The sequence below is a fragment of the Pogona vitticeps genome, chromosome 10 (genome assembly GCF_051106095.1).
Source record: "Pogona vitticeps strain Pit_001003342236 chromosome 10, PviZW2.1, whole genome shotgun sequence".
Taxonomy (NCBI): Eukaryota; Metazoa; Chordata; class Lepidosauria; order Squamata; family Agamidae; genus Pogona; species Pogona vitticeps.
This window is the reverse complement of record NC_135792.1, coordinates 27,304,361-27,331,532: the sequence shown is the minus strand read 5'-3', so window position 1 is coordinate 27,331,532 and position 27,172 is coordinate 27,304,361. Positions and strand designations below refer to the sequence as shown.

The following is a 27,172-nucleotide window of genomic DNA, read 5'->3' as shown; positions in this document are numbered from 1 at the left end:
CCCCTGCGCTAGAATAAGAGGCGGGGGCAGCCCCATGTTGTTCCCAGTGTTCCCCCCGACATGGAAGAGCTCCCTCTGCTTTTCAAGGGAGCCACTGATTTTTCCCTTCTCGACAACCAGCGCTGGGGGGCCCACAGAGCGGCCTGGCGGGGAGGTCAGCTCCCGGGGCCCTCCAGCCGTGACGGGTCCCCCCTGGCTCAGGAGCCCTCCAGGGGCAGCGTGTGTGTGTGTGCGGGCGGGGAAACGGGACACCCATCGATCTGCCTTCCCGGTCGCTGACCTGTAGGGGACGGAGGGGCCCCGCCGGTCCTTGCAGCTCTGCCCCGGGGTTTGTCGCGTGGGCGTCTCCACCCCAGCCAGCGCACAGGTGGCCGGGGGGGGCGGGGGGGCTCTGACAAGCGGCGCTGGCTCAGCCGGGTGGCACGAGAGGTCTCCCCGGAAGAGCGAGAGCAGACGCTCCCTTTCTCCCGCCAAGAGGGTCGATATACGGAGGCAGGTGGTTGGCCGGCCGGCCGGGAGGATCCCAGGCTCTCGGGCTCGACCGCGGGCCATAGAAAGAGCCGAAGCAGGCCGGGCTCAGGGGCTCAGGCAAGCTTCTCTCTCTCAACCTCAGCCTGGTCCTGTGCAGCAGGGGAACGTGAGCGAAGGGCCTACCTGGCAGGGATGTTGCACACACCTCACCGGGACCATGCCCCTCCCAAAGGGAGCACGTGTGTTCCATGTGCCCAGGGGGCTCTCGGGGGTCCTTCCCCACCTCTGGCATTTGGAGCTCCGAGGAGAGACCGGCCGGGACAAGCCGCCCTCCCACTGCCAAGGTCCTCCCACGCCCTTGGGCAGAACCTCCCGAGTTTCCATTTCATTCCAGGCCCCACCGGGGAGGGGTGTGGAGGGGGCAGAGCGTGGGGGTCGGGGTGGGAGGTGTACAGAGGAGTCAGGCCAAGGCCTTGTGGGTCGGTGGGTGTGTGGGGTGGTGGTGGTGGTGAGGGAAGCCTGGATGAAGCTGGGTTGGCAGCATTGAACTTACCCAGTAGCTCTACAGGAAGGATGTGGGAAGGAAGGAAAGAAGGAAGAAAGAAAGAAAGGAGAAGAACGAGCGAGAGACAAAAGGAGAGAGAGAGAGAGAGAGAAGAATGGTGAAAGACAAGTTGATGCCCAGAACCATCTTCTTGTCCAAAACGGGAGACCTAGTGGGGCCTCTCGCCAGGCCACCGCCCACCCCCTTCTCCCTGGCCCCAGAGAGGAGAGCGAACGCACTTCAGCCCGCCAAGGTCCGCTCGCCAGCGTCTTCCCCGACACGGTTCTGCGTAACATATAAAAGGGACAGGCAGAGCCTCCTGCCGGCCGTCCAGGAACTGGCTTGCCCACCCACACAGGCTGCTTCCAGCCACAAGGGCTTTGTAGTCCAGAGGCCTGGAAACAGGCCTCAAAGTTCACAAAGCGAGAGGCAGGGGCGCACCCCACCCGGACGGAGCTCTCTCGGGCATTTATTCTGGGCAGGTTCCGTCCCGGGGTGGAACTTGAGAAGGACGCAGCCGAAGGAGGCTTGTTTCTTCTCCACAGGAGGCACCAAAAACCTCCCAGGGAACTTTCTGGAGCGCGACGCTTCCATGCCATTAGGGACACGGCAGCCACCCACCCACCCAAGAATCAGCCCCCCACATGGCCTGGGGAGCCCTCCAGGCACCCAGGCCAAAGAGGCACCATTCTCACGGCTGGCTTATCACCGGCCAGTGGCCCCAAATCTAGAGCAGAGCCCCATCCTGCCCCAGCTGGGCCTGAGAGGCCGCCTGTGGCAGCACGTGGCAAGGCAGCACGTGGCCTCGTGGCCCGAGAGCGGCTGCTGGAGACCTTCTAACCTTTTCGGGCTTTCTTCTGCAGCTTCAGTGTGTCAGAGGACTTCTTCTTGATCTCGTGACGGGCTCGTTTGTACTCTGAGGAGACAGGGGCCGGGAGAGACGTCAGCTTCAACTCTCACACACTGCAACCGGGATTTCCCCCACCCCCACCCCGTCCCTGCCTGCTCCCCAGTGGCCGACTCCTCTCCAGGCTGAGCTACGATGGGGCCGAAGGCAGAGAGGACGCGGCTCCTGCTCCACCCTGAGCCCCAGGACACGAGGCCTCCAGGCCCAGCTGCTCCGCTCAAAGGAAGCCCCGTGTGGGGGCATCGCCAAGGGGTCAGGAGCTGTCTGGCTCGGCCCCAACTCTGCTGCTCCATGACGCTTCACTAGCCGTCAGGCCTCCTGCGACCCCGGCCCTGGGCCGTCCTCGGCCGCCCGAGAGGCTGGCCGCAGCTCAGGCAGACAGCTGGCCTGCGGGCATCGGCCTTACCTTTTGCGTGGTCTTTGTCTAGCTGGTTGGCGGTTTTCTTCCAGTCCTCTATCCTGTCCTGCAGTGGATTGATCAGGCTCTCCATCAGGGCGCTGAAGCAGGAGAGACGCGGGAACAGCTCAGCGGTACTAGCAGAAGTTGCCCCAAATGCCTGACACGCCGAAGGAGGCCCCTGGATGCTCCCCTTGACACACACACACACACACCCCTCCAGTCCCAGCCCTCCCCCCTCCCCGCAGAGGCCGCCTCCTCCCTTCCTTATTCCTTCATTTACTTTCCTGGCTTCCCACCCCATAACCCACCCAGAGGCGGCTTTCACGAGGATCTGAGAGATGCCAATAAAGACACAGGGAATCGTAGCCCCCACACAGAGCCTGGGACCGGCCAACCCGCCCGAGTCTTGGGGACACTTACTTGGTAAAGTGCCTCAGCTTGGCTTCGATGCTTCGATGCCTCATACACATCCGGGTCAGGGCCGAGCCAATGTCTCTGGTGGCTCCTGAGAGAGAAAAGCACCCACAAACACCCCCCCCAGTCAACAAATGGGGCAGCTGAGGTGAGCCTCCCCCAGACAACCCCCTGGGCCAACCGCCACACCCCCAGGAGGGAGAAAGACTTCCTACTTTTTCTATGATTCAAGCATAAAACAGCCAGTGCTCTGGTTTAAACATCCCACCTCCAAACCCAGGTATCAAAAGCTAGCACACAAAGCCACCAGCAAACTCTCACTCGAGACTCTGAGCATGGCAGGAGGGAGGGCACCGCCGGATAGAGCCCACGCAGAGCTGGCCCGTAGGAACGTCATTCGACCTCCGCGCTGGCCCTCTTGGCTGCTGACGTTTAACCACCAAACGCAGGCTGAGCCTCAGGACCCAGAAATCAGCCAGACATTTAAACCACAGAGGAGGTGCGCCTCGGCCTGCTGCGGTCGCTTTCTGGGAGGCCCCAGCACCCCAAAACTGTGCCATCAACGGCCACAGTCAATTCAGATTCTTTCCTCTCAGCAGGGACCCAACGCCCCACGTTCTGGGCCGTGTAAGGGTGCGGGCTTGAAAGTGGGTCCCCGGGCCAGAATCAGGAGGCGGCTGGCTACAGTCCGCTGGGCAACCATGAAGAAAAGCAGCAAGACACGGACCACATTCCCAAAGGGGCTGAAACTCTACACAGGGACGTCAGAAAGATCCTTTCTGCACCACTGCCTTTGTAGAGAGACATCCGAGGCGCCTCTTCGGGGTCCTGTTTCCCCCAAAGCGGAAACAGCAGAGGCCACGACAGGGCCACGTGACTCAGTGGCTTAACCTTCGGCAAACAGAACTGCCCGGCTCCCTGACACGGCTCTGGGCAGATCCCTCCGGCCTCAGCTTCTCGAGGCACCCGGGAAACTTCCCTGCGCTTTAGCCAAGGATACAGAAAGGGCCACGGAGTCTGACATCCCACGTGCGCTCGGCGGGGGTGGGCAAGTGGCCAAGAGGGCTGAGGACGAGGCCAAAGCGCTCTTGCTGAAAAGACCCGGCCCGCTCCTGCCTAAAAAGAGGGAGGGCTGTGAGTTACGCGCCGTAAGTCGCTTCCAACTCATGGCACCCCTACGGAGGAGCCCTCTCCAAAATCTCTCTCGCCCTCAACAGCCCTACCGCTCAGCCCTTGGAAACACAACCTTGTGGTTTCCTTGAGGGAGTCGGTCCACCTCATCTTGGGGGGTCTTCCCTCTTTTTCTGTTGCCTTCCACCATTCCCAGCACGGCCGTCTCTTCCAAAGAATCTTCTTGCTTTCTCACAATGTGCCCAAAGTAGGACAACCTCGGCTTCCACATTTTTGCCTCCAGGGACGGTTCAGGCTGGATTCGATCCAGGACCCACTTATTTGACCCTCTGCCAGTCCAGAAACCGGGTCAGGCCATGAGAATATTAGAGGACGGGGACAGAGCCACCCCCACAGGTGACTCTAACCCACAGCATGGCAGCCACCGGCCGGCTCCACCCGCCCACACGCACAAGCACATACACACACACACACACCCAGCCTCTGCCAAATGTCCAGATGGCCTGGATACCAGGAGTCTTGTGGAAGCAGCAGAGGCCATCTGCTGTCCAGAAAACCCGCCTCTTTGCCTCTGCGCAAGGCCGGGCGCTGAGGTGAGAAGAGGTCAACACGCCCCCCCCCCCCCCCCGCAAATGCCTCCGTTCAGGCTCTCTGAGCAGGAGCGCCCACTGTGGGAAAGCCACGCCCTGCTTCCTCCTGGAGGGGGGGAGGCACCCTGGAATGGCCACGCAGGAGAAGGAAATCCCGGCTGCAGGGACGCCGAGGGGGGCACAGCCAGGGGAAGACAAGGGAGCCGAGGCAGCCCCCTCAGTCCCTGGGCACCAACCGCAAGGAGCCGCGGAGAGCGAAGCCACTGGGCGGCCCCCCGCCCCCATTTCTGCAAGAGGGAAAGCGGCTGTGATTCCCTGGAGGACCTTCGAGGGCAGGGAGGGCAACCACAGGCCTCCCTCCCCATGGAGGCCAAAACGTTACACCCCGCTGACACCCCCCGAGTTCCCCCAGAGCCTCGGAGATGCTGACCTGCCTGGGATCTGCACACAAGGGCTTGCCCCCACAACCCTTGCCTCTCACCCGTCCCCACAGCACTTCACTCTTTGCTGCCCACCTGACCCACTCTCTCTCTCTCTCTCCTCCCCCCCCCCGCCCGGTCCTGACCTCCTTTCGCAATCCCTGCCTCGCTTGGCTGACGTTCCGGCTTCCGGGGGCTCAGCCGCTGTTAATCGGCAGCACATCTGCCCACGGATTCCCTTAAACCCAACGGCCTTGGCAGGGAGCTCTGCCGGGGGGGGGGGGGCGGCCGGGAGGGAGAGCCAACTGGGTCACGCCAGCACCGCGCCGGCGTCCAGAACCCATGCTCCACACTTGGGCTCGGGAGCAGGGCTCAGCAAGGGGAGAGCGCTCAGCCACCGGGCAAAGGGACCGGGGTGGGGGGAGGAAGCCCTTCCTGCCCCTTTGCACCCCTTGCGGGATGCGTGCGCCACCCTCTCCTCCGCATCCTTTCCTCTTTTCCTTTTCGGAAACTGCCAGAGTGAACCTGATTCCCGGCCCTGCCTCCTCACCAGGCCAGCGAGGGGGGTGGGGGGTTTCACACTGGCGCCAAGGGCTGCGTTGCTCGGCTGAAAGGGCACCCCGTCAGGCCCACGAGGCCTGCGGAGGGACCCCGCGCCTGGGCCCTTGAGGGAGGGCGGCCCATCGGGGGCCGAGGGGGGGGCAGGCTGGAAAGAGCCTGGCCGGAGGGGCCCAAGAGCCTTCCCCACCTGCCCTCTGCTCAGGCGCCCAGACGTTTCAGGGCGGCCGGCGCTGAGCGCGCCCACCCTTGCAGGAGAGACGGAGGCTTTGGCACAAGGACCTTAGAAAAAGCCCCGCCAGACAGACATGGCGAGGGCTGCCCTTCTCCCCTGCGGTGATCCCAAGAGTGCGCCTGGCTCAGAAAAGATCAGCCACTGGTGATGTATATGTGTGTGTGTGTGTGTGTGTGTGTGTCTCGGAGAGCGGTGAGGATAGTTGTGGGTGACGTCAGGCTGGCCTGATGGCAAAACCGCCACGGAATTAATCTCCCTCCAAGCCCTATTTGCTCACGGTCTCCTGCCGACACTGGGAGGGGTGCCGTGTGCAGCCCTCTCTATCTGCTGACTATGCAGGTGGGCGTCCCTGACTGCCACGGCCAGCAGACGGGGGGGGGGGGGAGAGAGTGTTCCTCCTGCTCCAGGCCCCACATTTTGGGCCTGAGCACCTGAGAGGTGCGGCCCGGCTGCACCCAACAGCCCTTGAAAGACCTCAGAAACGGCCGCTCCCCTTCTGGCTGCTCCTTGCCCAGAGATGAAGCCGGACGGAAAGCGTGCCGGGGGATCATCAATCCACCTGAAGTGATCGGTTAGGGGACCGGGGGGGGCGCGCACATGCAGGGTGCTCTGGTGGAAGGGATCTCTGATCCAGTGCCGGGGGTGTGTGTGTGTTTGACTCTGCTCCCTTCGCTCCCTTCCATCCCCAGTGCCCGAAAGGAGCGCGGTGGGGGCTGCGCCAGAGCCACGAGGGTCGGGTGGCCTTACCTCGCGTGTTAGTCGCCATGTCTGCCACTTTCTGGAAGGCATCCAGGAAGGCCACGGCCGCCAGAACGGTCGTCCTGAGACAGAGGAAGAGAAAGGGGGGGGCGTGTGGGTCAGAATGCTTCCCCTCTGGAGAACGCAGGGCCTCCCTTCTCCCTCTGAGCGGGGGGCGCTGTAGAGGAACCCGCCATATTGGCCTCTGAAACCTGGGGACGACCCTCAGCTTCTCTCAACCCCAGACGTTCCCTCCACCCTCCAGCAAAAGCCAGAGTCCAAAGGGAGAGTCTGCCCTTCCCACACCATCCCAAACGGGCTGACACGAGGCCCCAGACCAGCTCCCGCGGGGGGGGGGACACACACACGTCCAGGGTCACAGCAGCCTCTCCTCTTGGACCCCCGGCTTGCACAAGGAGGAGGCGACCGTGGAGGGGGCCTGGGGGGAGCACACTCCTCCCCCCCCCCAAGTGGAGCACCGTCCCTGGCCTGAAAGGAGTGTGGGCGTCACTTCCATCCAGCTCCACGGCAGATGCAGAGGCCGGAGGGCCCCCCCCCCCGAGACCCCTCAGGACGCGAGGGCAAGGCAGACGCCGTTGCAGGCCTTGGCAGGAGCCCGCTCCCTTCCTGGGGAGAGCAGAGGCTTCGGCTGGCTGGAGAGAAAGTGCCTCGGCTCCCAATGAGCCTCTTGGCTAGAGGTGGGGAAAGGGCCGTGCCCCTGCCTGATCCCCAGCGCGGGACACCCAGCGCACGGGGGCTTCCCAACCAGGCACACGCTCAAGAGTGCTCAAAGACGTCACGGGCTGGTTCCTGGTGGGATCTCCCAAGGCAGGAGGAAAGGCCTTGGCACACCTGGCACGTTCGGGGCCAAGCAGGTCTGGCCTCTCCTCGGACCGAGGCCGGGCTCCTCTGGTGAAGGCCAAAGGATCGACCGCTGGCCGCCCGCCCTCCCTCCCTCCCTCCCTCCCTCCGAACGCAGCTCTGAGTCAAAAGGGAGCTTCTGCCCGAGCAGAAAAGAAGAGGAAGCAGGGGTCCCATCCTCCCTCCCTCGCTCAAGACAGCCAAGGGAGCACAAAAGGCGCATTGGGAGCGCGCAAGGGAAGGGCCGGCACCCTCCGCCAAGAGGCACAGGGGAGCACAAGGGAGCCTTTCAGGGCCAAGGAGGCCAAGAGAAGCACCGGCAAAGCCACCGTGCCGCCAACGGGGCAGCCAAGCAAGGCACATCCGGCCGGCCCAGAGCCACGGCCGAGGGGCTGAAAGAGCCCCTTCATAGCGGCCCTCCTTGCGGGAGGGAGAGGAGGAGGAGGAGGCCGGCAGGCACCGCGAGGGGAGCTCCAAAACGCTCTGGGGAGAAGCCAAGCCACGGAGTGAGCCCCAGAACAAGGCGGGGGGGGGGGGGGAAGAGACACCGGGACCAGGGGAGAGCCCAGAGCGGACCAGCCGCCTTCCTGCCCTCCCGGAGGCGGGACTACAGTTTTTGGAAAGACAGCCGAAGGGATGATGCGCTCCCTGCCACCACCAGCTGGGATCCCAAAGAGGGAGGGAGGGAGGGAGGGAGGGGCCTGGAGGAGGCCGCCACCGCCACCGCCTGGGCCCTCCCAGCGCCAGCCCCTCCGCAGGCCGCTGGGCCACGCCACGTGGATGGGATGGCGAGGCCTGGCACGAGAGTCCAGGGTGGACCGGGATCCCTGGCCCGCTGCAAACATGTTCAGCCGGCCCCCCAAGAGGGCACCTGGCCCCTCCTGGGTGCAGCCTGGAGTGGGGCTGGGCGAAATCAACCCCGACTGCTGTGGGGGGGGGGCGCGCACGAGGGGAGATGGAACCAGGCCAGCTGCTTGGGGGGGGGACCCATTTTGTACGACTGGAGCAGGCGCGAGGCCACCCACCACCCTCACCAGGGCTGGAGCAGGGAGGGCCAGACTGAAGCCCTTTCCATTTCTGTTCTCCTCCCTGCCCCACCCTGGTCGCCCCGCAGGGAGAGGAGCAACAGCACAGCCCGACCTCCCCAGGCTGCTCTCATGTTCCCCCCCCCCCCTTTCTGTCTGCAGGCAAGCGACCCACAGCATTTGGAGGGGGGGAGGCGGTGGCAGAGGGCTACCCAGAGCAGGACCCCCGACTCTCTTGGGCCCTTCCTCCACGTTCCGGGTCCCGTGTTGGGCAGATGCTCAAGGGGCTCCAGCCAGGCCAATAGGGCCAGTGATGCAAACACGGCCGAATCGCGGGGCGGCTGGCCAAGCCGGCCCCACAGGCACCCCCACGGGCACCCCCGTGCTCAATGGCTGCCTCATTTCTACACCCGCTCTTCTGGCTAACGAAGGGACGTCTGTCATGGGCCGCACTCCATGGCGCCTGCCGCTGAGCACTGCGCACGCTCTGCCAGCCAAGTCCTCCTGCCTGCCTTCACTTCGCGCTCCCAGGCGGTCAGCCAGACGGAGGACGCACAAAGCGACCGGGGGGGGGGGAGAGGATGACTCCCACAAAGCGTATCTTGGGGAAAGAAATGCCGCCGGGCAGAGTGTTTTTCCCGTGCCAGCCCGTCACATGTTGCTCTGCCACACCTGTGCAATTTCCTCAGGCGTGCTTTGCTCAGGCGTGGTTGCCCAGAGTTACATGGCCAAACATTTGGAAGCTTTTTACACAGAGAGGAAGAAAATCCTCACCGTTGGGGACGAGACGGCATGGATTCCCGGCTCACATAGCTTAACCACAAAAGGCAAAACTTGGTTTGGAAGAAGAGTATACAAAACCCTCTTTGAACCATGTGCAGAATCCGGGGATATAAAGAATCCTGCACTGTCAACTCCACGCCTCCTACCAGGCCTCGTCCATCCCTCGGCTAGAGCACCAGGAAGTGAGTCTCCAGGACAAGCGAATCAAGCCTCAGGTCCCAGGGCGACTCAAGCGGGAGGGAGGAGCGACCCACAGAGAGAGAACGCGGGCCCATTTCAGAGACAGGGCGCATGAGACCAGAACCGGAGAAAGGACCTACTCAAACATCCGGCGGAGGGTCCCAAAACCCACGGAGAAGAAAAGAGGGAGCGAGGCCACGATCCATGCCCCCAAGCACAAAGACAGGAGTGTGCCACCGTGCTCTGGGAAAAACACTCTGCCCATCCACATACACACACACCCCGAGAGGACCTCCAGCACCATCCTCAGAAGAATGAGCCCCCAGCTAACCCCCCCAACACACACTCACCCCCGAGCGCATCTCCTAAAACCTCCCAGGAGTCGTCCCAGGGGAAAGGACCTGTCGAGGGCCCTTCAAGGACCCGAGGTGGGCCACGCACGTCCTCTGCCTCAGGGAGACCCTGCTCCCTCTGGAGTCAACCTGGGCCTATGGGTCACCTACCCCCCACAGGGTCCAGCAGGAGCTCTCCAGGGTCCTGACGGCCACTTGTGTGTGTGTGTGTCTGTGTGTGTGTATGCACGCACACATGTGTGTGTGCCATCTGCCCACATCTGGGAGTAATGTCCACACAATGGATGGGGATTCCTGCCTCCCACGGGGGAGGGGGATCCACGTGAGGATCCACGTGAGGGGTTCCCACTCCCCACTTTGTACAAACGCTCTCCATCAGGCCAGAGGGACTTCTTGGCCAGGTGGCTCTTTCCACGCCAGCGTGGCTTCGGCAGGCAGGCCACAGAGCATGCAGGCGGCTGAGGGATGGGGCAAGGCAAGGGTGTCCCGGCTACCTTTGGGGTCCGAGCACCCAGGGGGCAGAGGCAAAACCCATCCGCTTTGATTTTGGCCAGACGGTGGAAGAGAGCATGGAGCCCGGTCCGCCCACAAAGGAGGTGAGACAGGCCGGGCCCCCTTGCACCCAAGGAAGCCCGGCGGCTGCACGTGAGAGCTTTGGGCGAAGACAGCTGGGGTTTAGCCAAGCGGCTGCCCTTTACGCAGGACATTTCACCTTCCCAGTCTGGTGTGGTTTGAGGATTCCTGACCCACATCCTGCCCTAGAGTAGAGCAAACCCTCAACTTTATCTTGACAAAAGTCCAGGAGGAAACGAAGAGGCCCTTTCCGCAAAAGAAAGACAGGCACCAAGGGCCGAGAAGCCAGCAGCGCTGCCTTGGGCCCCCTTTCCGTGACACCCTCCCCTCCTGGCGCAGGCCGACGCAGCAGGAGGGAAGCCCCCCCCCCCAGCAGCTGAGGCCGTGGATGATGCCACCCTGCCTGGGAGACTCACCGTAGCTGGGAGTGGAGTTTGGCTGCCTTGGAGTTGAAATCCTCCCAGATCGGATACGAACTCTGGAACACAGAGGGGGGGGGAGAGAGAGAAAATGGGGTGATGAGAAATATCAGGTGCCGGGTCCACAAAGTTCTCAGCACAACCCCCGTCCCCAAACCCCAAAGGGGCACAAAACAGCCCCACCACCACCACCAGGAGGGAGGCCCTTTCCTTCCCCTCCCCTCCCCTCCCCATGGGGGGGACAAGTAGGAACCAGGCTGCTCCTCTCTGGAAGACCCAAGACTTTTTTGTGCTGCCTTTTTGCCTGCAGCTGGCTGAGGATGGTGACCCCTTGTCCAGAAACACGGGGAGAGGTGTGTGTTTGTGTGCGGGGGGAAGGAAGCTGCTTCTGCTCCCGTTCATGCAGACGATAAAGAGGACATTTTGAAAGGGCTTCCCCGCTGAGGCTGAACTTCCAAGAAGCCCAAAAGGGCTGGGAAATCCCGGCCCCACGTCAGCTGGGGAGGTCTTGGCTGCCCTTTAAGGGCTGGTGGCGGGGATGGGGGCAAGACCCACTCTTCGCCAAGGCAGACGTGTGCGTGCGTGCGTGTTTGTGTGTGGGGGGAACCTGGGCCAGTGGAGCAGAGAGGCCCCTGTGCCACCCTACCCCCCCCCCCCGTAGCCAAGTGTCCCCATGGACTCTTCTGCGCCACTGCTTCCTTCGCTGGAGGGACAGGAGGAGGGCGGCAGGACTGAACAGGCTCCCCCTTTCATTCCTGCACACACACACCCACACCCCCCCCCAAAAAAAGCCCTCACAGGAGATGCCTGGGAGGCAGCTTTTGGCTGGCCTTTGCTGTGGGGTCCCCTTTGGAGGACTTGTTTTACAGTAGGGTTTGTTTGTTTTTAATGGTGTGGTTATTTATTTTTGTTGTTCTCCTATTTGAATGTGCTAATTCTATTAGGGTTGTGTTTTTTTTTAATTGCTCATTACTTTGGTAGCACGTGCAGGCAGTTGGATATACATGAAAGGAGAACAATCCCTTTCGCTCACCTCCCCCCCCAGCAAAACCTCCCAAGAGGCTCCTCCGTCATTAAGGCTTTTTGCCAGGCAGACGGGACAGTTCGCGGGGTCCCTCCCCAAAAAAACCTAGGAATTCCACCCATCATGGGGGTGGGGTGGGGGGAGGGCACAGGGCCCCTCCCTGCCTGCACCCCTCCAGGGGAGACGTTCTGCCCTCCAAACAGCCCCCCCACCCCATGCTCTTGCCCACGACAGGAGGGGCACTCGGAGGGCCAGAGTCTCGGCAGCAGCCTCCACACCCCCCCAGGGATTCAGCCGGAGTGTCTGCTGGGCAGGGGCAGGATTGGGGGACCTTTGGCACCTCAAGGAGGGGGGGGGCTCCTTCTGAAGCCTTGAGGCCCTCCCTGGCATCTCCCTTCCTGTGAGCCACCCCCTTCCCCAGCCTGTCGGGGCCCCCGGCCCTGGTGCTCGTGGCCCGGCGGCCGGCCGCTCCATCTCCTCCTGGACGGGTGGGGGCACCGGCTGCCCGGCCACCCCAGCTGCAACACTGCCTTTTAGGTTTTCCCTGGAACAGCATCAGGCAGCCGGGTCTCCAGCTGGCTTGGCATCCTTCCGAAGGGCCTCAAAGCAAGGCACCTCGGCTCCCGAAGGCCTTGTGTGAAAGAGAGAGAGGGTAGCAACCCTCAGCAATTCCACACACACACACCCCTGGCACAATGCCAGCCGTCACAAGGGCACGGGCGCTGCTGCCCATCCATGCTAGCAGATCAACCGGGAGGGCTCTCGGAGAGCGTGAGGACAGGGGGCCCCCACCAGGGCTCTTCCCCCCCCAAAAAAGCTTGCACTGGGGGGGGCAGTCCCTATGCCACCCAGTCAGAGAGATCTCTTCAGGCAGAGGGACTCGGGGTCACTAAGCAAGAGAGCGGCTCCAGCAGAAGACCCCACGGCCCAGAGGGTCCCTCACAGGGCTCTGCCCGCATTTATTGCAAGAGGTGGCTGTTGTCACCTATCGGGCCAGGGAAACGGCCTGAGTCGCGGCAGCTGAGCGCGGTTGTCCGGCCACTTTGCTACCTGGGGCCGACTCCCCCACCCGGCCGGCCAGCCGGCCACCCACCCACCCACGGCTCTTTTATTCAGGGAACGCTGGAGCCAGGCCGCTGGAAGAGACCCCCCTGGAAACCGCCCCCCATTTCCCCCACTGCTCCCCGCCTGGACCCTCATCCCCCCCCCAAACAAGCGTCCCAGCCACTCCACCTGAGTGAGGCGATGAATTCAGAGCTTCTGGACAACCCGCCGTGCATGCGCCACCCCCCCCAACAGGCCTCTTTCCTGCACCCGCCCTCAGTCTTCTTGAGCAGGGCCGTTACTCTGAAGAGGAGGAGACCCCTTCCTTCGAGGCCTGGCTGCCACGCTCGTCTGCACCATGCTGGAAACAGGGAGTGCAGGGAGGGATGGCACCCACCCACCCACGCGCCCCCCCCTCCATGTGCCTAACACCTGCGGGAGACGCCAGGCAGAGCCCGGCTGGGCTTCCCTCTCAAGCAGCCCACGCAGCGGCTGCCAACCCTCCTCAGCACCAGCACCAGCACCAGCCAGCCATCCCTCCACGCAGGTTTCGGAGGTAATCCTCAGGGACCTTTCGTTAGTCCCACCTGAACGCATGGAATTTCTGCTGAACCATGAAGATGCAAAAGGCCCCCCTCCCTGGTTTTCCCTGCATGTTCTTTTTTTTTCTGGGGGAGGGGATGGGCGGCACCTCCAGGTTTAGAGCCTAGATGTTCGTGGGATGTGGGGGAGTTGGAAGCAATGAGCCATCGTGCCCTCCAAGGGGGCAGAGAGGCTTCTGGCTCCCCCCCACCCCCCACCCCCCCCCGGATGGAAGCCACCGGCTAGGCCAGGGCCCTTAGGAAGATGGCGAGAAGGCCCAACCCTGCCTCCACGCGGTGTGTTTAATTCCAAGGCATCATCCGCTCTGCAGCCCAAGGATGGGTTTAGGTTCTGGGCAAAGTCTGAGGGTCACACTAGGCCCAGATAATGACAAGGGGGCTTGGGGGTCTGATTCCCAAAGCAAGGGGACCAGGGGTGGGGCCAGCACCCGTCTGTATGTGTGTGTGCGTGGGGGGGGGGGAAGGATTAGCGCTGAGTTCTCCAGCAGCAGCAACCCCACAATTAAACTTCCAAGCATTTCGGCAGGGGAGGAATTTTTCAGGCTGGGCATCCTTGCATGGTGGTGGGGGAGGGAGGAGAGGGACGGCCAGCTTTTCCCTCCCCAGGAGGCTCCCACCGACAATTCCCTCCCAAACGTCCTGCCAGGAGCCCTTGAAAGCCTTCTGCTGCAGTGGAGGAGGGAGGGGAGGGGAGGGCTCTCCAGCAGGTGGGTCAGATTTGGCCCCCCAGGCCAAAGGGTTTCTCATCTTGAGGTGTTGGGCGGGCAGAGGGCTGAAGCTGCACCGACTCTGACGCTGTGGGGCTGCTCCCCTTCCTACGAGCAGAGCCGCTTTCCGTGGGCATCCATGACTCAAGTGTGAGGATGTGTCACTGGGGGGACCAAGACCAAGATCGCCCACACTCTTGTAGGGGTGTGAGGAGAGCTGACAAGAAACGGGTGTGTGTGTGTGGGGGGGGGGGGGGGGAAGGAGATTCTTTTGAAGCGTGGTGCTGGAGGAGAGCTCTGCCAGAAAGACAAACAAGCCAGTCCTAGATCGAATCAAGGCCGAACTCTCTCTAGAGGGAAAGATGCTGAAACGGAAGGTGTCCTACTTTGGGCCCCTCCTGAGAAGGCAAGGAGATTCTCTGGGAAAAAACCACAAGAATGCCGGGAAAGATGGAAGGCAGCAGGAGAAGAGGAAGGCCAAAGACAAGACCTACTGACTCCCTCAAGAAACCCCCAGGGCAGTGGAGGACGGGACCCCTCGGCGATCGCCCGTTCATGGGTACGCCATAAGTAGGAAGACATCAATGTTTCCGTGTTGCCTTCTACTGGGGTGGTGAACTGAGGTTTAAGGGAACAAATACTTGAAGGGGGCAGAGAAATGTGGTTCTTGATTATGGCTGGGGGTTTCCAGCAGGCGGCCCAACTGAAGTGGGGGGGGGGGAGAGGAGGAAAGGCGCAACCTTTGGCTAAGCCAACATTCAGTTTCTGGCTCCAAAGGGCTTTGGTGTTGCCCATGCCTGCCTGAACGTAGCCTAAAGAGGTTGGCACCGCTGGAGAGCTGAGGGGTTTTCAGGCTCCCCACTGGGCCTGCTGAACAGGGGCTGGAACTCAATGACCCAGAGGGTCCCTTCCAGCAATGCCATTCAGAGATCAACTCTAACTGCGCCCCCCCCACCGCCCACTCCCCCTTTGGCAACCCTAACAGTTTGCACTGTCTATCCTCTGCTTTAAATGCCAGCACCTCGGGAGGAAGACCAAGTATCTGCTCTGATCGCAGAAGGCCGCAGCGGTAAAAACACATATTGCTCTCTCTCCTGTTAGGGTCGGAAAATGCTCCTTCTGCCTGAAAACATTCCCCCCCCCCCCCCGATGCTGTTGGGCTCAACGGATCAAGGCTCTGACTCAGCAGAAGGGACTCGCTCTGTTCCCGGTGCGGCGCCGCTCAGCTGATCTGCTCTCCAGAACAGAACGAAAGAACAAGCTGGCTATCGCTTCTAAGAAGACAGCAAAAGGAGCTTTAAAAGATTTCTACACTTCCTTAAAAACAAACAAAACAGCCTCACATGAGGAAAGACTCACATGGAACCTAATATTTAAGGCACCAGAAAGTGACTGGCAGGAAAGCAGACCTTAGAAAAGGTGCTCTTGCTACACGGACCTGGAACGCTTCCATCATATGCATGTTCTCTTGCCTGGCACCATCAGAGAGAACCAGGATTAAAACCGGATGCAGAAATCTAAGAGAACCTGGTGGGCCCGAAATGATGTGAAAAATCAAGGTGGACTTTTCCAGGGAGCGCCCGCCTTCAGCCGGGGAGGCGCAGCATCGGCAGGAGCTCCACTCGCCCATTATGGGGCAAGGAGCGTCGCGGGCAGGCGAAGGACCCGGGCGCTAACCCAGCAACAAAGAGCGCCATGAAGTACTCCGGACCTTTGAGGCTCTGACCCAGCCGCAGGGGGTCAACACAGCCCTACGGGGTCCACGCACACCCTGCCTTCAGCGAGAAGCCCCGAGCCCTCCTCTCCACAGGAGCTGCCTTGCGCGAGGACAGGCTCCTCAGCCAGAGACCAGCCGACCGGCGCCACCAGGCCCTCTCCCTGCGACGAAAGAGAAGCCACCAGGGCGGAAACGCTGCCGGGAAGCTCAACCCCTCCAAACCGCCCCATCCACCCCCAGGGGCTTCTCATGAGAAAGTGATCCTCCTTCAGGAATCTGGGCATGTGAAGGCTCAGTATTCTAGGCCAGAAGGCCCGGCCGGGGACCGACTCAAGGGCACGTTCTCCCGGCTGCACCTGCGAAGGCCGGCCTCTGGAACGGCAGTCCTTAAAAGGGCCCCTCCTGAGGATCTGAGCATCCTCACAGGTTCCTCGCGAGACAGGTGGCCCCCTAGGTAGGCAGGGCCCCAATCCCATTATGAACGGAAGCCAACCGCCTAGGCCTGGGTAAGGAACCAGGAACCAGCGTGGGTCTTCCAGGGTCGGGTGAGCCCCAGTCGGCCACCGAGCGCTGCCCGAGATCGCTCCCAGCCAAGAAACCCCTCTTCAAGGCCAGCCCCACGTAAGGAGGGCATTGCTGCACACCTGCGATGCCACAAACACACCACAACGGCCCACATCTAGGCTGACAAAGGAAGGGGCTCCCAAAAATACACACACACACACCCCGTTTTGAACCAGGTAAGCACAGCGACCGGAGGAAGGCCTGGGAAGGCTACGAAGCGCTGTGCCACGGGTGGGTGGGTGGGTGCCGTGGCATCTGCCCGATGGCTATTCTGGGGTTTGTGTGTGTGTGTGTGTGATGACACAGGGGCTCTACAAACCTGGCTCTACCCCCTGCCCTATAAGGGGGGGGCACCCATACGTTCAACCTCTGTCCTCACTGCTCTGTGAGGGAACCAAGGAGATGCTCTCAAGGGCAGGAAATGCTCGGGGGGGTGGGCTCTTCCCCACCACGCCACATGCAGGTGTGATCAGACCTGCCATTTCCTCTCCACCTACGGTTGTGGTCGACCAGGAGCAAAAGAGGGAGAGAACGCCGGACGTGGTCCTATAGAATAAGAGCGCCTCCCGGGCGTCTCCCCTGTTTCATGTACGCCAGCCAAGTGGCACCCCCAGCTTTTCTTAGCTCTGTGCTTGAAAACGGTTGTTTTCTCACCAATACATGTTTCCAAGAAGAAAAGCCAGCCCAGGTAGCCCTGGGCAAGCAGCCCAGTCCCAGCGCGGCCTCAAAAGGAGGGCACGGAAAAGCCGCTCTGAGCAAGGAGGATCCAGGATGGGCAGCCCTAAACAGGAGGGGTCCTGGTGTCACACGAGCACTATCATCCCCACTGGCAACTCCATCAAGGGAGAAGCTGTGGGACAAAAGAGCCGACCTCTCTGGACAGGCAGGGCAATGTGTGTGTCGGCGTGTGTGTCTGCAGGCGAAAAGCAACCCTGCAACTTTGCCAGGAAAGCAAAGAGGGGTCTGGTGAGGGCCCCCGTCCTGTCCTCCAGAGAGAGAGAAACCCCTTGCATTCTTTGATGACGCCCCCCCTCTCCCTAACTAAGCAAGCAGGCAGAAGGAAGCAAGCCCCCCCCCGTCCCTCTTGAGCCCTCTTCCCACCACAGGGGTGGCTGGGTGGTCAATCAGTGGCTCCCACTGGCCTTGGTCAGCACGGCCTGGCCTGCGGGTGGACAAGGCTTGAGTCGGGGGGGGGGTTCCTGGAGAACTGGTTGAGAGGAGTTGGAGAGGAGGGTACATTGGGCAACGAGGTGGTGGTGGGGGCTCAGAGGGAGGGACCCCTCTGTGAGCAAAGGTGGTGCACATCATCCTCTGGGCTGGGCTGCAGGCCAGCCGTTTCGCCAGGGCTCAGTCCAGGGGTCGACAGCCGAGAGATGTGCCTTCTGCACCCCAAAATACCACGAGGCCCCCACGGGGCTTCCTCCCTTGCCCCCAAATCCTCCCACGTAAACGTGGCTGCCCAACCGTCCTCCTGGGGGGGGGCAGCTCCTCTCTCACCAAAAGAACTGCAGAGTCAGTGGCAGGCAGGCAGCCCCCCCCCCCCGCGTGGCCGGGAAATGGGGGGGGGGGCAAACCAAGCAGGGAGAGGCTTTCAGCCTCGGGCAACCTCTGCAGCAGCAGGAGGAGGAGGAGGAAGGAGGTCCCGCCTGGAAAGAGGCAACGACCCCGCCGGCATCCCTGAGCTGCCCAGAATCATCGAGGCCATCTTAAATCCCGGGGAGCGCAAAGAGGGGAAAGGAAAGCCAGCTCGGGAGCACCCAAGGCAGTGGGGCTGCCGTGTGTGTGTGTGTGTGTGTGTGTGTGTGTGTGTGTGTGTGTGTGTGTGTGTGTGTGTGTGTGTGTGTGTGTGTGTGTGTGTGTGTGTGTGTGTGTGTGTGTGTGTGTGTGTGTGTGTGTGTGTGCGTGTGTGTGTCTCCTCCCCCCCCCGCCCATCTTGAAGGGCGGGGAGAACACCTGGCAGGCAGGGGTCCAAGGTGGTTGTGCCCCCCCCTCCCCGGCCTTCCAGGAGTTGTGCCTGGGGGTCTGGGCTGGGTGGGGGCAGAGCCTGGAGATCCGTCTGGGTCAGGGAGAGAAAGCCTTTCCGGCCCGGCGAGGAACACGAACACACACACACACACACACACACACACACACTTCTAGCAAAGGGGCCCAAAGGCCGGCCTGCCTGCGGCTTTGGGGGGCTCCAAAGCTCCCCCCCCTCGCAACACCCCGGGGCCGGGGAGGGGCGGCTTCCAGGCGGGCAGGGCCTCCCTCCCTCCGTCCGCCCGCCCCCCCCCCGGCCTCGCCAACCGCAGAAGACGGCCAGACATTCCCCCCCCTCGGCGTCCGGAAAGCAACTCGGCGCCCCAAAGACCCTCTGCGCGCGCCCCGGAGCGCTCTCGCCACGGGCCCCCTTCCCTTCCTTCCCTCCCCCCCGGGGCCCCCCCTCCGCCTGCGGGATCCCTTCCCCCCCCCGTCCCGGTCCCGGTGGTCTCGCGGGGGGGGGTCTCACCTTCATGTCGTTGACGATGGCCTGGAAGAGGCCGCCCAGCGCCCCGCACTCCTTCTCCGCCGCCTCCATGGCCGGAGGGAGGGCGGGCGGGCGGTGCCTGCAGTCTGAGCCGGCCAGCCAGCCAGCGAGCGAGGGAGCCCCGACGCCGCCGCCCTCCGCTCCTCTCCTCTCCTCTCGGCTCCTCTCGGCTCAGCCGCGGCGGGAGGCGGGAGGCGGGGCGGGCGCGCCCTCCTTCCCTCCCTCCCTGGGCCCGAGGCCGGCCGGCTCCTCTGGGTCGGCGGGGCTGGGCTGGGCGGGGGGGAGGGTGGGGAGGGGGGCCTGGGGGGGGCGCCCCTCCGCTGCGGCTACCCGGTCCTCCTCGTCGCCGCCGCAGCTGCAGCGGGCCCGGGGCCGCTCAAGGCCGGGCCTTCGGCGGCAGAGGCGACCACCACCCGCCCGGAAGGTCGCGGCGCCGGCCAGCCATCGGGGGCGGGAGGTGGGAGGTGGGAGGCGGGGGCGCGGAGGGGGGGGGCAGCGCCCCGCCGAAGGGTTCCCTGCCCGGCCCTGGCCCCGGGCGGCGGCGGCGGCAGCGGCGGGGGGGGGGAAGGCGCCCTCCTGGGCGGCCGTCGGGGGGGGGGCGCGCGAGCCGGGAGAGGCAGCGGCGGTCCCTGAACGCGAGAATGGCGGCGGCGGCGGCGGCGCGCGATGGGGGGGCGAGGAGGAGGAGGGCTGGATGGGCTCCAGTCACGTGGGCGGGGAGGGGCGGCGCCCCTTGCCGGGGAGGGGGCGCTGCCGTGACGGAGCCCGCCGTTGCCGCCACCGCCTTGGCCGGGGAGGAGAGAAGCCCCCCACCTCACCGCACCCCGAGGCCGGGCAGGTGGGGGGCCGAGGGGCGTCTCTCCCCTGCGGGGCTCTTGGCCGGGCGGGCGGGGGGGGGGGGAGGGAAGGAAGAGAGCCGCCCCGGGGCCTTCTCGCCCCCCCTCCCGGCCGCCGAGCAGCCCGTCCTCCCTCCCTCCCTCCGAGGCAGGACGGGGGGGGGGGGTCCGCCCGGGGTGTGTGTGTGTGTCCGTCCGTGTCCTTCGCTGACCCCCCGCGAGAGGCGCTCCCCTTGCCAAGCGGTGCCCGGCCTCCCGAGGGTGCCCGCCGCGTCTCTGAAGGAGTCTCCGCCCCGGCCGAGCCCGGGGATGGGGTGGGGGCCTGCGCAGGAGTGGGGGGCGGAGAGGCTCTCCTCCCCCCCCCCCCCGGATCGGCCCAGGGAAGCCCTCCCAGCTGGAGGGCTGGAAAGGGCACGTGGGGGGGGGGAATAGGTGGGAGAGGCGGCAGTTTCGCCCCAAAGGAGCAAAGAGGCCACCGATAAAAACCACGTGTCGCGCCCCCCCCCCCGCACCTGAGAAGAACGCCCCTCCCTCCCTCCCGCACAACTCCAGCGGGCCTCATCCAGAGGATGCTCTCCTCCACCCAAGATCTATCTACACACCCACACCGGACACAAGGCAGTTGTATTGCCCGATTCCCAAGTGAGGCTGCAAGCTCAACCCAGGGGAGCCACTGCATGCAGTTTGTGGGGCTTTTTTTGGGGGGGGGAGAGAAGCTTCTGCCCCCTCCTCCACTCTCAGGGGCACAAAGATCCACAAGAAAGGCCCTGGCGGGGGGGGGGCGCAGGAGGCTGACTCCCCTCCCGAAGCCCCAGGGGCATCAGGTGCGTTGAGGGGACCCTCCTCTGCCACTGCTGCTGCCAAACCCCCCCCCCCCCCAAAATCTTCTCCTCACATCCTGCCGGGCAAAGCTCAGCCGGTCCAGGCTTCCTCCAGACCCTGATGGAAGGACAGCCTTCCGGGGGGGGGGGTGAGGCAGCGGAAGGGCAGCTCCTCGTTTCCAACCAAAGAAGGGTGAACGGCCATTCCTGAAGCCCCCCCCCCCCCGGCTTCCGAGACGGGGCCCCACCAGGCTCTACATACAACACACACACCCACACTTTCCAAATCTTGCTTCCAGATCCATGGCCCACCTCAACTTCTCGGCCCAGACTCGAAGCCTCCCAGGTCCCCCCCCCCGCCAGTCTCTCCTGGGGAGGGGCGCTGCTCATTACAGCGATGGAGCAGGCATCCCTTGGGGGGGGAGGGCAAGTGAGCTGGCCCACGTCTTCTGGATTAGGCCCAAACGAGAGGCCCTGGTGGTCCCATCAAGGCCAGCCAGCGTCCTGCTCAGTCACCAAACAGGAGTTGGGCTTCACAGAATAGAAGCTCCACCCCCCAGAAAAAACCCCGCCCCCAGTGCAGGCATGTTCCTGTGTGAAATAGGTGCTGTCAGCAGCGAGAGGGGGGAGGAGGATGCTGTTCTTCCAGGGGGTGTGACTGTCATTCATTTATTCCAACAAAGGACATTTTACAACAGTACAAAGAAATGCACAAGGTACAAACCCAGATGGGAGAGAGGGCCGGCGGGGGGGGGCAGGGGGGCGAGAGTATGGCTATGTACAGAGAGAGCGGCAAGCTGCCATTTAAGGCTGTGCAGCCACAGACACGAGGGGGGTGGTCCTGATGGGGGGGTGTATGTGTGTCGCAGGTGACAGGCGCATGCACACAAAACGGCCGTGCCAGCTCCCAGCGCCGCCGGGTAGTGGGGGGGGCTGTAATCTTTGCAACCCTGCAGCGAGACCAATTTGGGGGAGAGGCACCGAGGGTGGCCCCCTTGCACACCCTCCACCTCCCTCCCCGGGCAAGAAGGGAGCTGCCCCCATCCACCGTTCATTCCCCCCCACGGAATGTGTGTGTGTGTGTGCGTGCACCCCACAGAAGGCAAGGGCTTTGCTCGCTCCCACCACCCCCGTCTCCTGGAAGGGGAGGCCCCTCTTTCCCCACCTCCTCACCCAACGTCAGGCAAATGGATGGGGAGGGGGGCAGGCAAGGGGCGTCCCCTCAGCCAGAAAGGGAGCAGCCCCAGGCCCCAGAGTGGCCCCACGGGGGCCCTCTGATTATGATGATGATGACGGCTGCTGCTTCTGCGTCCGGCCTCCTCCTCCAAGCCCCTCGAGTCCGTCCGTCAGAAGGCGGGGGCCCGCCGCTCCAGGGGGTCGCCCCGCGAGGCGTGCTGGTGCCGGACCTGCAGGTGTTTGCTCTGCACCTTCTCAAAATGCTGGAGCAGCTCCGCGTAGTCGATGGCGGCCGTGGCAGGGGCCTTCTTGAACCCGAGGCCGGCCTTGGAGCCATCCCTGAGGAGAGGAAGGAGGGACCGTCAAGGACCGACGCCAGGCCAGCACCTGGGGGAGGAGAGGGGAGCCCCTCCCCCCCAAAGACGGCGCGAAAAGCCCACTAAGCCCCAGGCCAGGTTGGCAAAGAAGCCGGAACAGGAGCCAGGAAACGGCAAGCGGTGCCTTGGGCTCCCTTTCGGTTTTTAGGCTGCCCCTTGCAGTCTCCGTCATGGGGGGGCCTGGCCGTGGAGTCCCAGGCCCCAGAGAACATGCCTATGTGCAGACATCCAGCCCCACGCCCCAACACCCTGAGGTTTCAGACAGCTGGGGAAGATGGGATATGGTGAGGGAGCCCCTGGCCTCGTCGCACTGGGGGGGGGGGCTCCTGCAAAACTGCCCCACGGCTGCTGGGGATTCCCCAGACCTCCTCCTCCTCCCCCGCGAAGGGGGCCTCCTGCTTCTCTGGCGCTGGCAGGAAGGGAGCTCAGCGGCCCATCTTCCCACTCGGAGCGCATGCCTCCGGGTCGACCCCACAGCCAACCAGACTTCTCTGGCCAGGCCTAATCCTGCTCTGTTTGCTGCCAGGTCAGAACAGGCCAATCGGGACTCTTGACAGACAGTCGCCTTCTGTCCGGAAGGGTCCAGAGTCCGGCTGGAGGCCGAGCCTCGTTCCTGAGCTCCGTTCAAAGGGCAAGAGATGTCCCGTTTGTGAGCCTCGGCCTTGGAGGAGTGGCCGGACGGCTGGCAGAGGGGGCGCCTTTTGCCCTCTACGGCAGCAGAGAAAGAAAACACATCAACAAAGGACACTTGCTAAAAACACCAAAGTGCCTGAATTTACGGCCCGAATTTACGCCCGGCGTCCCCGGCTGGCTCTTGGGCAGCAAATGTTCTCTCCCTTCTGGCTGACACCCCCTTCGCCCCTGGGGCTCAGTTCTCCCCTTCTGCTCTCTGCATCCACCCTAAAACCCCAAATCCTGTGAGAACCGGGACTCTGGAAGCAAAGCAAGCAACGAGGGTCCGATCTGCCCGGAAGCCTTTGAGTGAAGACTATTTGGCAAAGACCAAAGAGTATGGTCTCGAGGCGGAACGTGTGCATGCACACGGCGTGTGTCCTGTGCAAAACACTTCCATACTGTTGTTTCCGGGAACAGTTTCAAAAGCACCACCAAGCCTGTGTGCCTGCTCTCTACAAGCCTTCCAACCTCCAGCTTCTTGCCCACAGAAGCAGGGATCATTTCCCCAGTGCGCTCGTTCTCTACTAAACCTCCTTGGAAGCTCATTTTCCAAGTGAGGAGACATGAAATGCCGCTTGAGACCAGCTCAGGTCTTAGCAACCAACACAAGGGCATTGCAAACAGCGGGACGACGAGGACCCTGCATTTCCCCAGCGACGGAAAGAGCCCGAGGAGAGCAGGCCTTGTGCGCCGCTTGGCCCCAACAAAGACGAGGAAGACGGGAAGCTTTCAGGCCAATTCTTGGCATGCCCCCCCCCAAAGTCTGAAGAGGACGGCAGCTGCCTCCTCCTCCAACCAACCCGGCCAGCTCAGCTAGTGTTTGGGGAGAATCCTCTTTGTGAGGCAGCCTGTCTGAGCCCGGGGGGGGGGGGGGGCGGGGCGGAAAGAGACCAAGGTGTGCCGAGGCTCCTGCCTATGTTTCCTCGACAGGATGGGGCGGGAAGGGAAGGAGATGATGACACAAGGCACAGCTGCCAAGGAGAGCGGGGGAGCTTGCTGCTGAGAGGCAGTGCAAGGACTGCTCATGGGGGGGGGGGTCTTCCTTCAACCCCTGCCCCAGCACTTGGCTTGCAGGGGACCCGGGGGGGGCGGGGAATGGCCAGGTGGAGGCTGCCCCCTTTTTTTGCTGGGAACTCTGTTTCCTGCCCCCAAGAATCTCCGAGGAAGCCACGGATGGCTTTTTCCCTGACCTTCAAAGCAGGAGCTCCCCTGGCCCATGCCAGCCCCCCCCCCCCGAGGTCCAGCCCCTGCGTGAGAGGTCGAGAACCACCACACTGGGTGGCTACCAGACGAAGCAGGTCTCAACGGTGGTCGGGGGGATCTGTGTGTGGGCGCGAGGGTGGGGTGGCCTTAGCGGCTCTTTGCAAGGAAAAAAAAGGAGAGGGGAAATGCCATTTTTTGGGGGGGGGGGGAGAGACCCGCAGAGCTGCCCCTGTGCCAGAACGGGAGAAGAGTCCCAGGGTGGGGGCGAAGGAGGTCGACCCCTCGATATTGCGCGACACCAGTTGATTCCTCGTGTGCGTGTGTGCGTGGGGTGTGTGTGTGTCTCCTCAATTGCATTTGTTATGAACTTGCCTGCCAATGTTTAAGGGAATGTAGGTCACCGTTAATCAGACGTTCCGCCTGCCTGCCAGTTCTGAACATTCAGCCGTCGTGGGTGCGGGTAAAACGGGGCAGAAAATATCCTCCAAGGCGAGAAGGCCTCGAGAGCAGGAAGGCCTGGGAAGGAGAGAGCTGAATCCTGCCCCTTAAGGGTCTCACCCCTCCGGGCAGCCTGGGCCAAAGGGACTGGTTTGCCAGCCTCTCCTGAGCTCAGCCCTGCCAGGAGAACACCAGCTTGGCCTGCCAGGCTGGGGGTGGGGGGGGGGGAAGAGGAGGGGGCTGGCTTAGGGGGGGGGTGTGCGTGACCTTAGTGAGATCCCAACTCCTCTCCCTACTTTGCACAAATTAGGCAAGCCCTTTCCACTGGAAAAAATAGCTTCCTCCAGGCCTCCTTGCCAGCAGACCCCTTTCTTCTTCTTCCTCCTCCACTACCACCAGCCACTCCTGTTTGCAGCAGGGTGGGGTGGGGTGGGGTGGGGAGCAGCAGGGCCTGTGAAGAAGACCTGACCCTGACAAGCATCAGCGGGGCCCTCCAGGCTAGAGAGAGGCCCCTGCTGCGGGGGGGGGGGTTGTGGGGGGGGGGAAGGCACTGCTGGCCCAACGGAGGCCCTGCTGAGCCAGGGACGGGCGGAGGGCCAGAGAGGCTCCTGGCCGGCCTGGCCCTGCAGGATGTTGGCAGGGCAGAGCCCCAAGCAGCGGGCGCACCGGGGAGGGCCGCCCCGCGGTGTGCTGCTGGCGCTCCTCGAAGGGAGACCTAAACAGACCCTGGCAAGGGGGCGGGAAGGAGGGCCTCGGCAGGTTTCCATGGCAATATCACAAGTGAGATTTTCCATCCTAGATGCCAGATGCCTGTGGACGAGGCCTGGCCCTGCGAGGGTTACCAAATATAGACAAAACTCAAAACTTTCTCCCTTGCGCAGCAGGGCAAGGCAGGGGCATCACTGGCCATCCCCCCCACCCCCCACCCTAGGCTTCTGGATGCCTCCAGACTCCTCTTCCACCCTGCAGCCCCCCCCCCAGGACTCAGTGCCCTTAAGAGGAAGGCCGCTTCTTGGCGCCCTCCCGAAGCAGAACAGCTCCCCATGCCCGGGCGGGCAGGCAGGCAGGCAGCCCCTCCACTCCCGCCCAGGCACCGGAGAGACGGGAAGCCCCACTGGGTTGCCACAGAGGGCAGAAGTCCCCCCCCCCCAGGCTGGCTGGCTGTTGGTCGGGGAAAGGACAGCCTTAGCGGAGCCGGCCCAGGGGAGAGATCTCTGGGCAGCGACACAGTCCAGGGCCTGCCGGCTGACCCACGGCATTTCCTACGCGCCTCTCGGCAGCTGTGGCCCCAGCCGCTGTGGGTGGCTGCTTCTGTCCTGCCGCCCCCACGGCCACATGGCTCCACTAGGATGGCAAGCGATGCACAGGCGTCTGCCCTTTCCCTAGCCAAGAGGGCACCCAAAGGGGGGTGGGGGGGTGGGGGGGGGAGCCCCGGTCTGCCCAGGGCTTTCACTTACGCCGCTTGCATGAGCTCAGGGTTGGGCACGCACTGGAGCCGGTGGGAGAGGAGCTGGAAGGCACTGCTCTGCGGCAGGAGCATCAGGAGCCCGTAAAGAGCCTTGATGAGGTGCGGGTGGTTCTTCACGTCCAGCAGCTGCAGGCGGAGATCTGCGGGGGGGGGGACAAGCAAGGGGGTCAGCGGGCAGGGCCCAGGCCTCGAGAGAGAGAGAAAGGGGGGTAGGGGTGGGGGGGCAAAGCGGGGGAGAGCGCGGGGCTCAGAGGATGGCGAGGCTTTTCGGAAGTGCTCCCCTTCTTTCTCACCCCATCCTGCGAATCTTCCAGGGGCAAAAGGGAGGGAGCTTGAGCGAAGGGGCCCTCAAAGCTGTTTCCCCCACCACCACTGCTCCCCCCCCCCAATCCAGCAAACATAAAAGGACAACACGAGGAGGAAATAAGAGACCCCCCCTCTGGGCCAGAAGGGCTGCAGACCCCTGGGCAAGGTGAGGGTGAGGACGGTGAGCGGGCGAGTCCCAGAATGATTCCATGGAGAAAGGCAAGGCCACGGAAGTCCCCTGTTACGTGGATGACTTCCAAAGGGTGGCTGGCTAGTGGGGCAGAGGCCAGCCCCTAAGCAACCAAGAGGCTCAAAGGGTCCAGAGGAGCCAGGCAGCAAGGCCAGGACGGAGCTCCCGAGGGGGCCGACCCTCCCTAAAGTGGCTCAGCAAGAGAGCTGCCATGTGGAGCCAGAATCCGGGCCATAGAGGCAGGAAGCATGAAGGGAGCTGTGAATGAGCTGGCTAAGGGCAGGGCAAGGCAGGGCAAGGCAAGGCCCAATTCAGGGGTGTCCCTCGAACCCTTGACTCTCCTTTCCTGGAGCCCAGCGTGACCGCTCCACCCCAGCACAGCCGCCTCGAGGCAGGTCAGGCGGAGAGGATAGCGCCCACAGGAAGGAGAGCTGTCCTCCTCCGTGCAAGGCTGCACCAGGCTCGGGGCCTCCTTTGGGGCACCACCACCAACACCCCCATTCTGCAAAGGGGCCTCGGGTCAGTCCCTGTCAGAGGCTGCAAGGGAAAAGGCTCGCTGGCCTCCAGCCGCTGCAGGGAAAGGGGCCTCTGGGTCACGACAGGCGCACGTGGCGGCTGCGGCACCACAGTGGGGGTGGCAGAGTCCCGACGCTGCCCTTCCCCTTTCTGCAGCAGCAAAGAGCACAGGACCCCTTCCGGCCTCCGAGGGGTCCCGCCACCCTCGTCCCTTCGCCCAGGCCTCCCGGCTATGGGATCCCGGCGCAGCACAAATGCCCCTCCTGTGGCTAACCTACATTCTGTGGGGAGTCCGGCCCACTGCCGTGGCGGGGTTGCCCGCTCCCCACGGAGAGAGACACCCAAGGGCCTTGCAGCAAAAGGCACATAACTTCTGCTCTATTTATTTGGCCCGTATC

At 63.4% G+C, this 27,172-nt stretch overlaps 2 protein-coding genes across 6 annotated transcripts in view; both read right to left on the bottom strand.

Moving 5' to 3' along the window:
• Positions 1-18,909, bottom strand: part of MTSS2 (MTSS I-BAR domain containing 2) — a 28,026-nt gene extending 9,117 nt beyond the window's left edge. For both annotated transcript variants that reach the window (XM_072980406.2, XM_072980407.2), the window contains exons 1-6: positions 18,751-18,909; positions 10,599-10,660; positions 6,417-6,490; positions 2,743-2,827; positions 2,329-2,420; positions 1,857-1,931 (exon numbers count right to left, since the gene is read on the bottom strand). In XM_072980406.2, the coding sequence (XP_072836507.2) occupies positions 1,857-1,931; positions 2,329-2,420; positions 2,743-2,827; positions 6,417-6,490; positions 10,599-10,660; positions 18,751-18,819 (457 nt within the window). In that variant the 5' untranslated portion in view covers positions 18,820-18,909. The remainder of the gene's footprint in view (positions 1-1,856; positions 1,932-2,328; positions 2,421-2,742; positions 2,828-6,416; positions 6,491-10,598; positions 10,661-18,750) is intronic.
• A 2,156-nt stretch (positions 18,910-21,065) lies between these two features.
• Positions 21,066-27,172, bottom strand: part of VAC14 (VAC14 component of PIKFYVE complex) — a 42,000-nt gene continuing 35,893 nt past the window's right edge. For 2 of the 4 annotated variants that reach the window (XM_072980665.2, XM_072980664.2), the window contains exons 18-19: positions 25,752-25,902; positions 21,066-21,940 (exon numbers count right to left, since the gene is read on the bottom strand). In XM_072980665.2, coding sequence (XP_072836766.1) covers positions 21,772-21,940; positions 25,752-25,902 — 320 coding nt within the window. In that variant the 3' untranslated portion in view covers positions 21,066-21,771. Of the gene's footprint in view, positions 21,941-25,751; positions 25,903-27,172 lie in introns of those variants that run through there. The other 2 variants (XR_012081266.2, XM_072980667.2) reach the window with 2 other exon arrangements.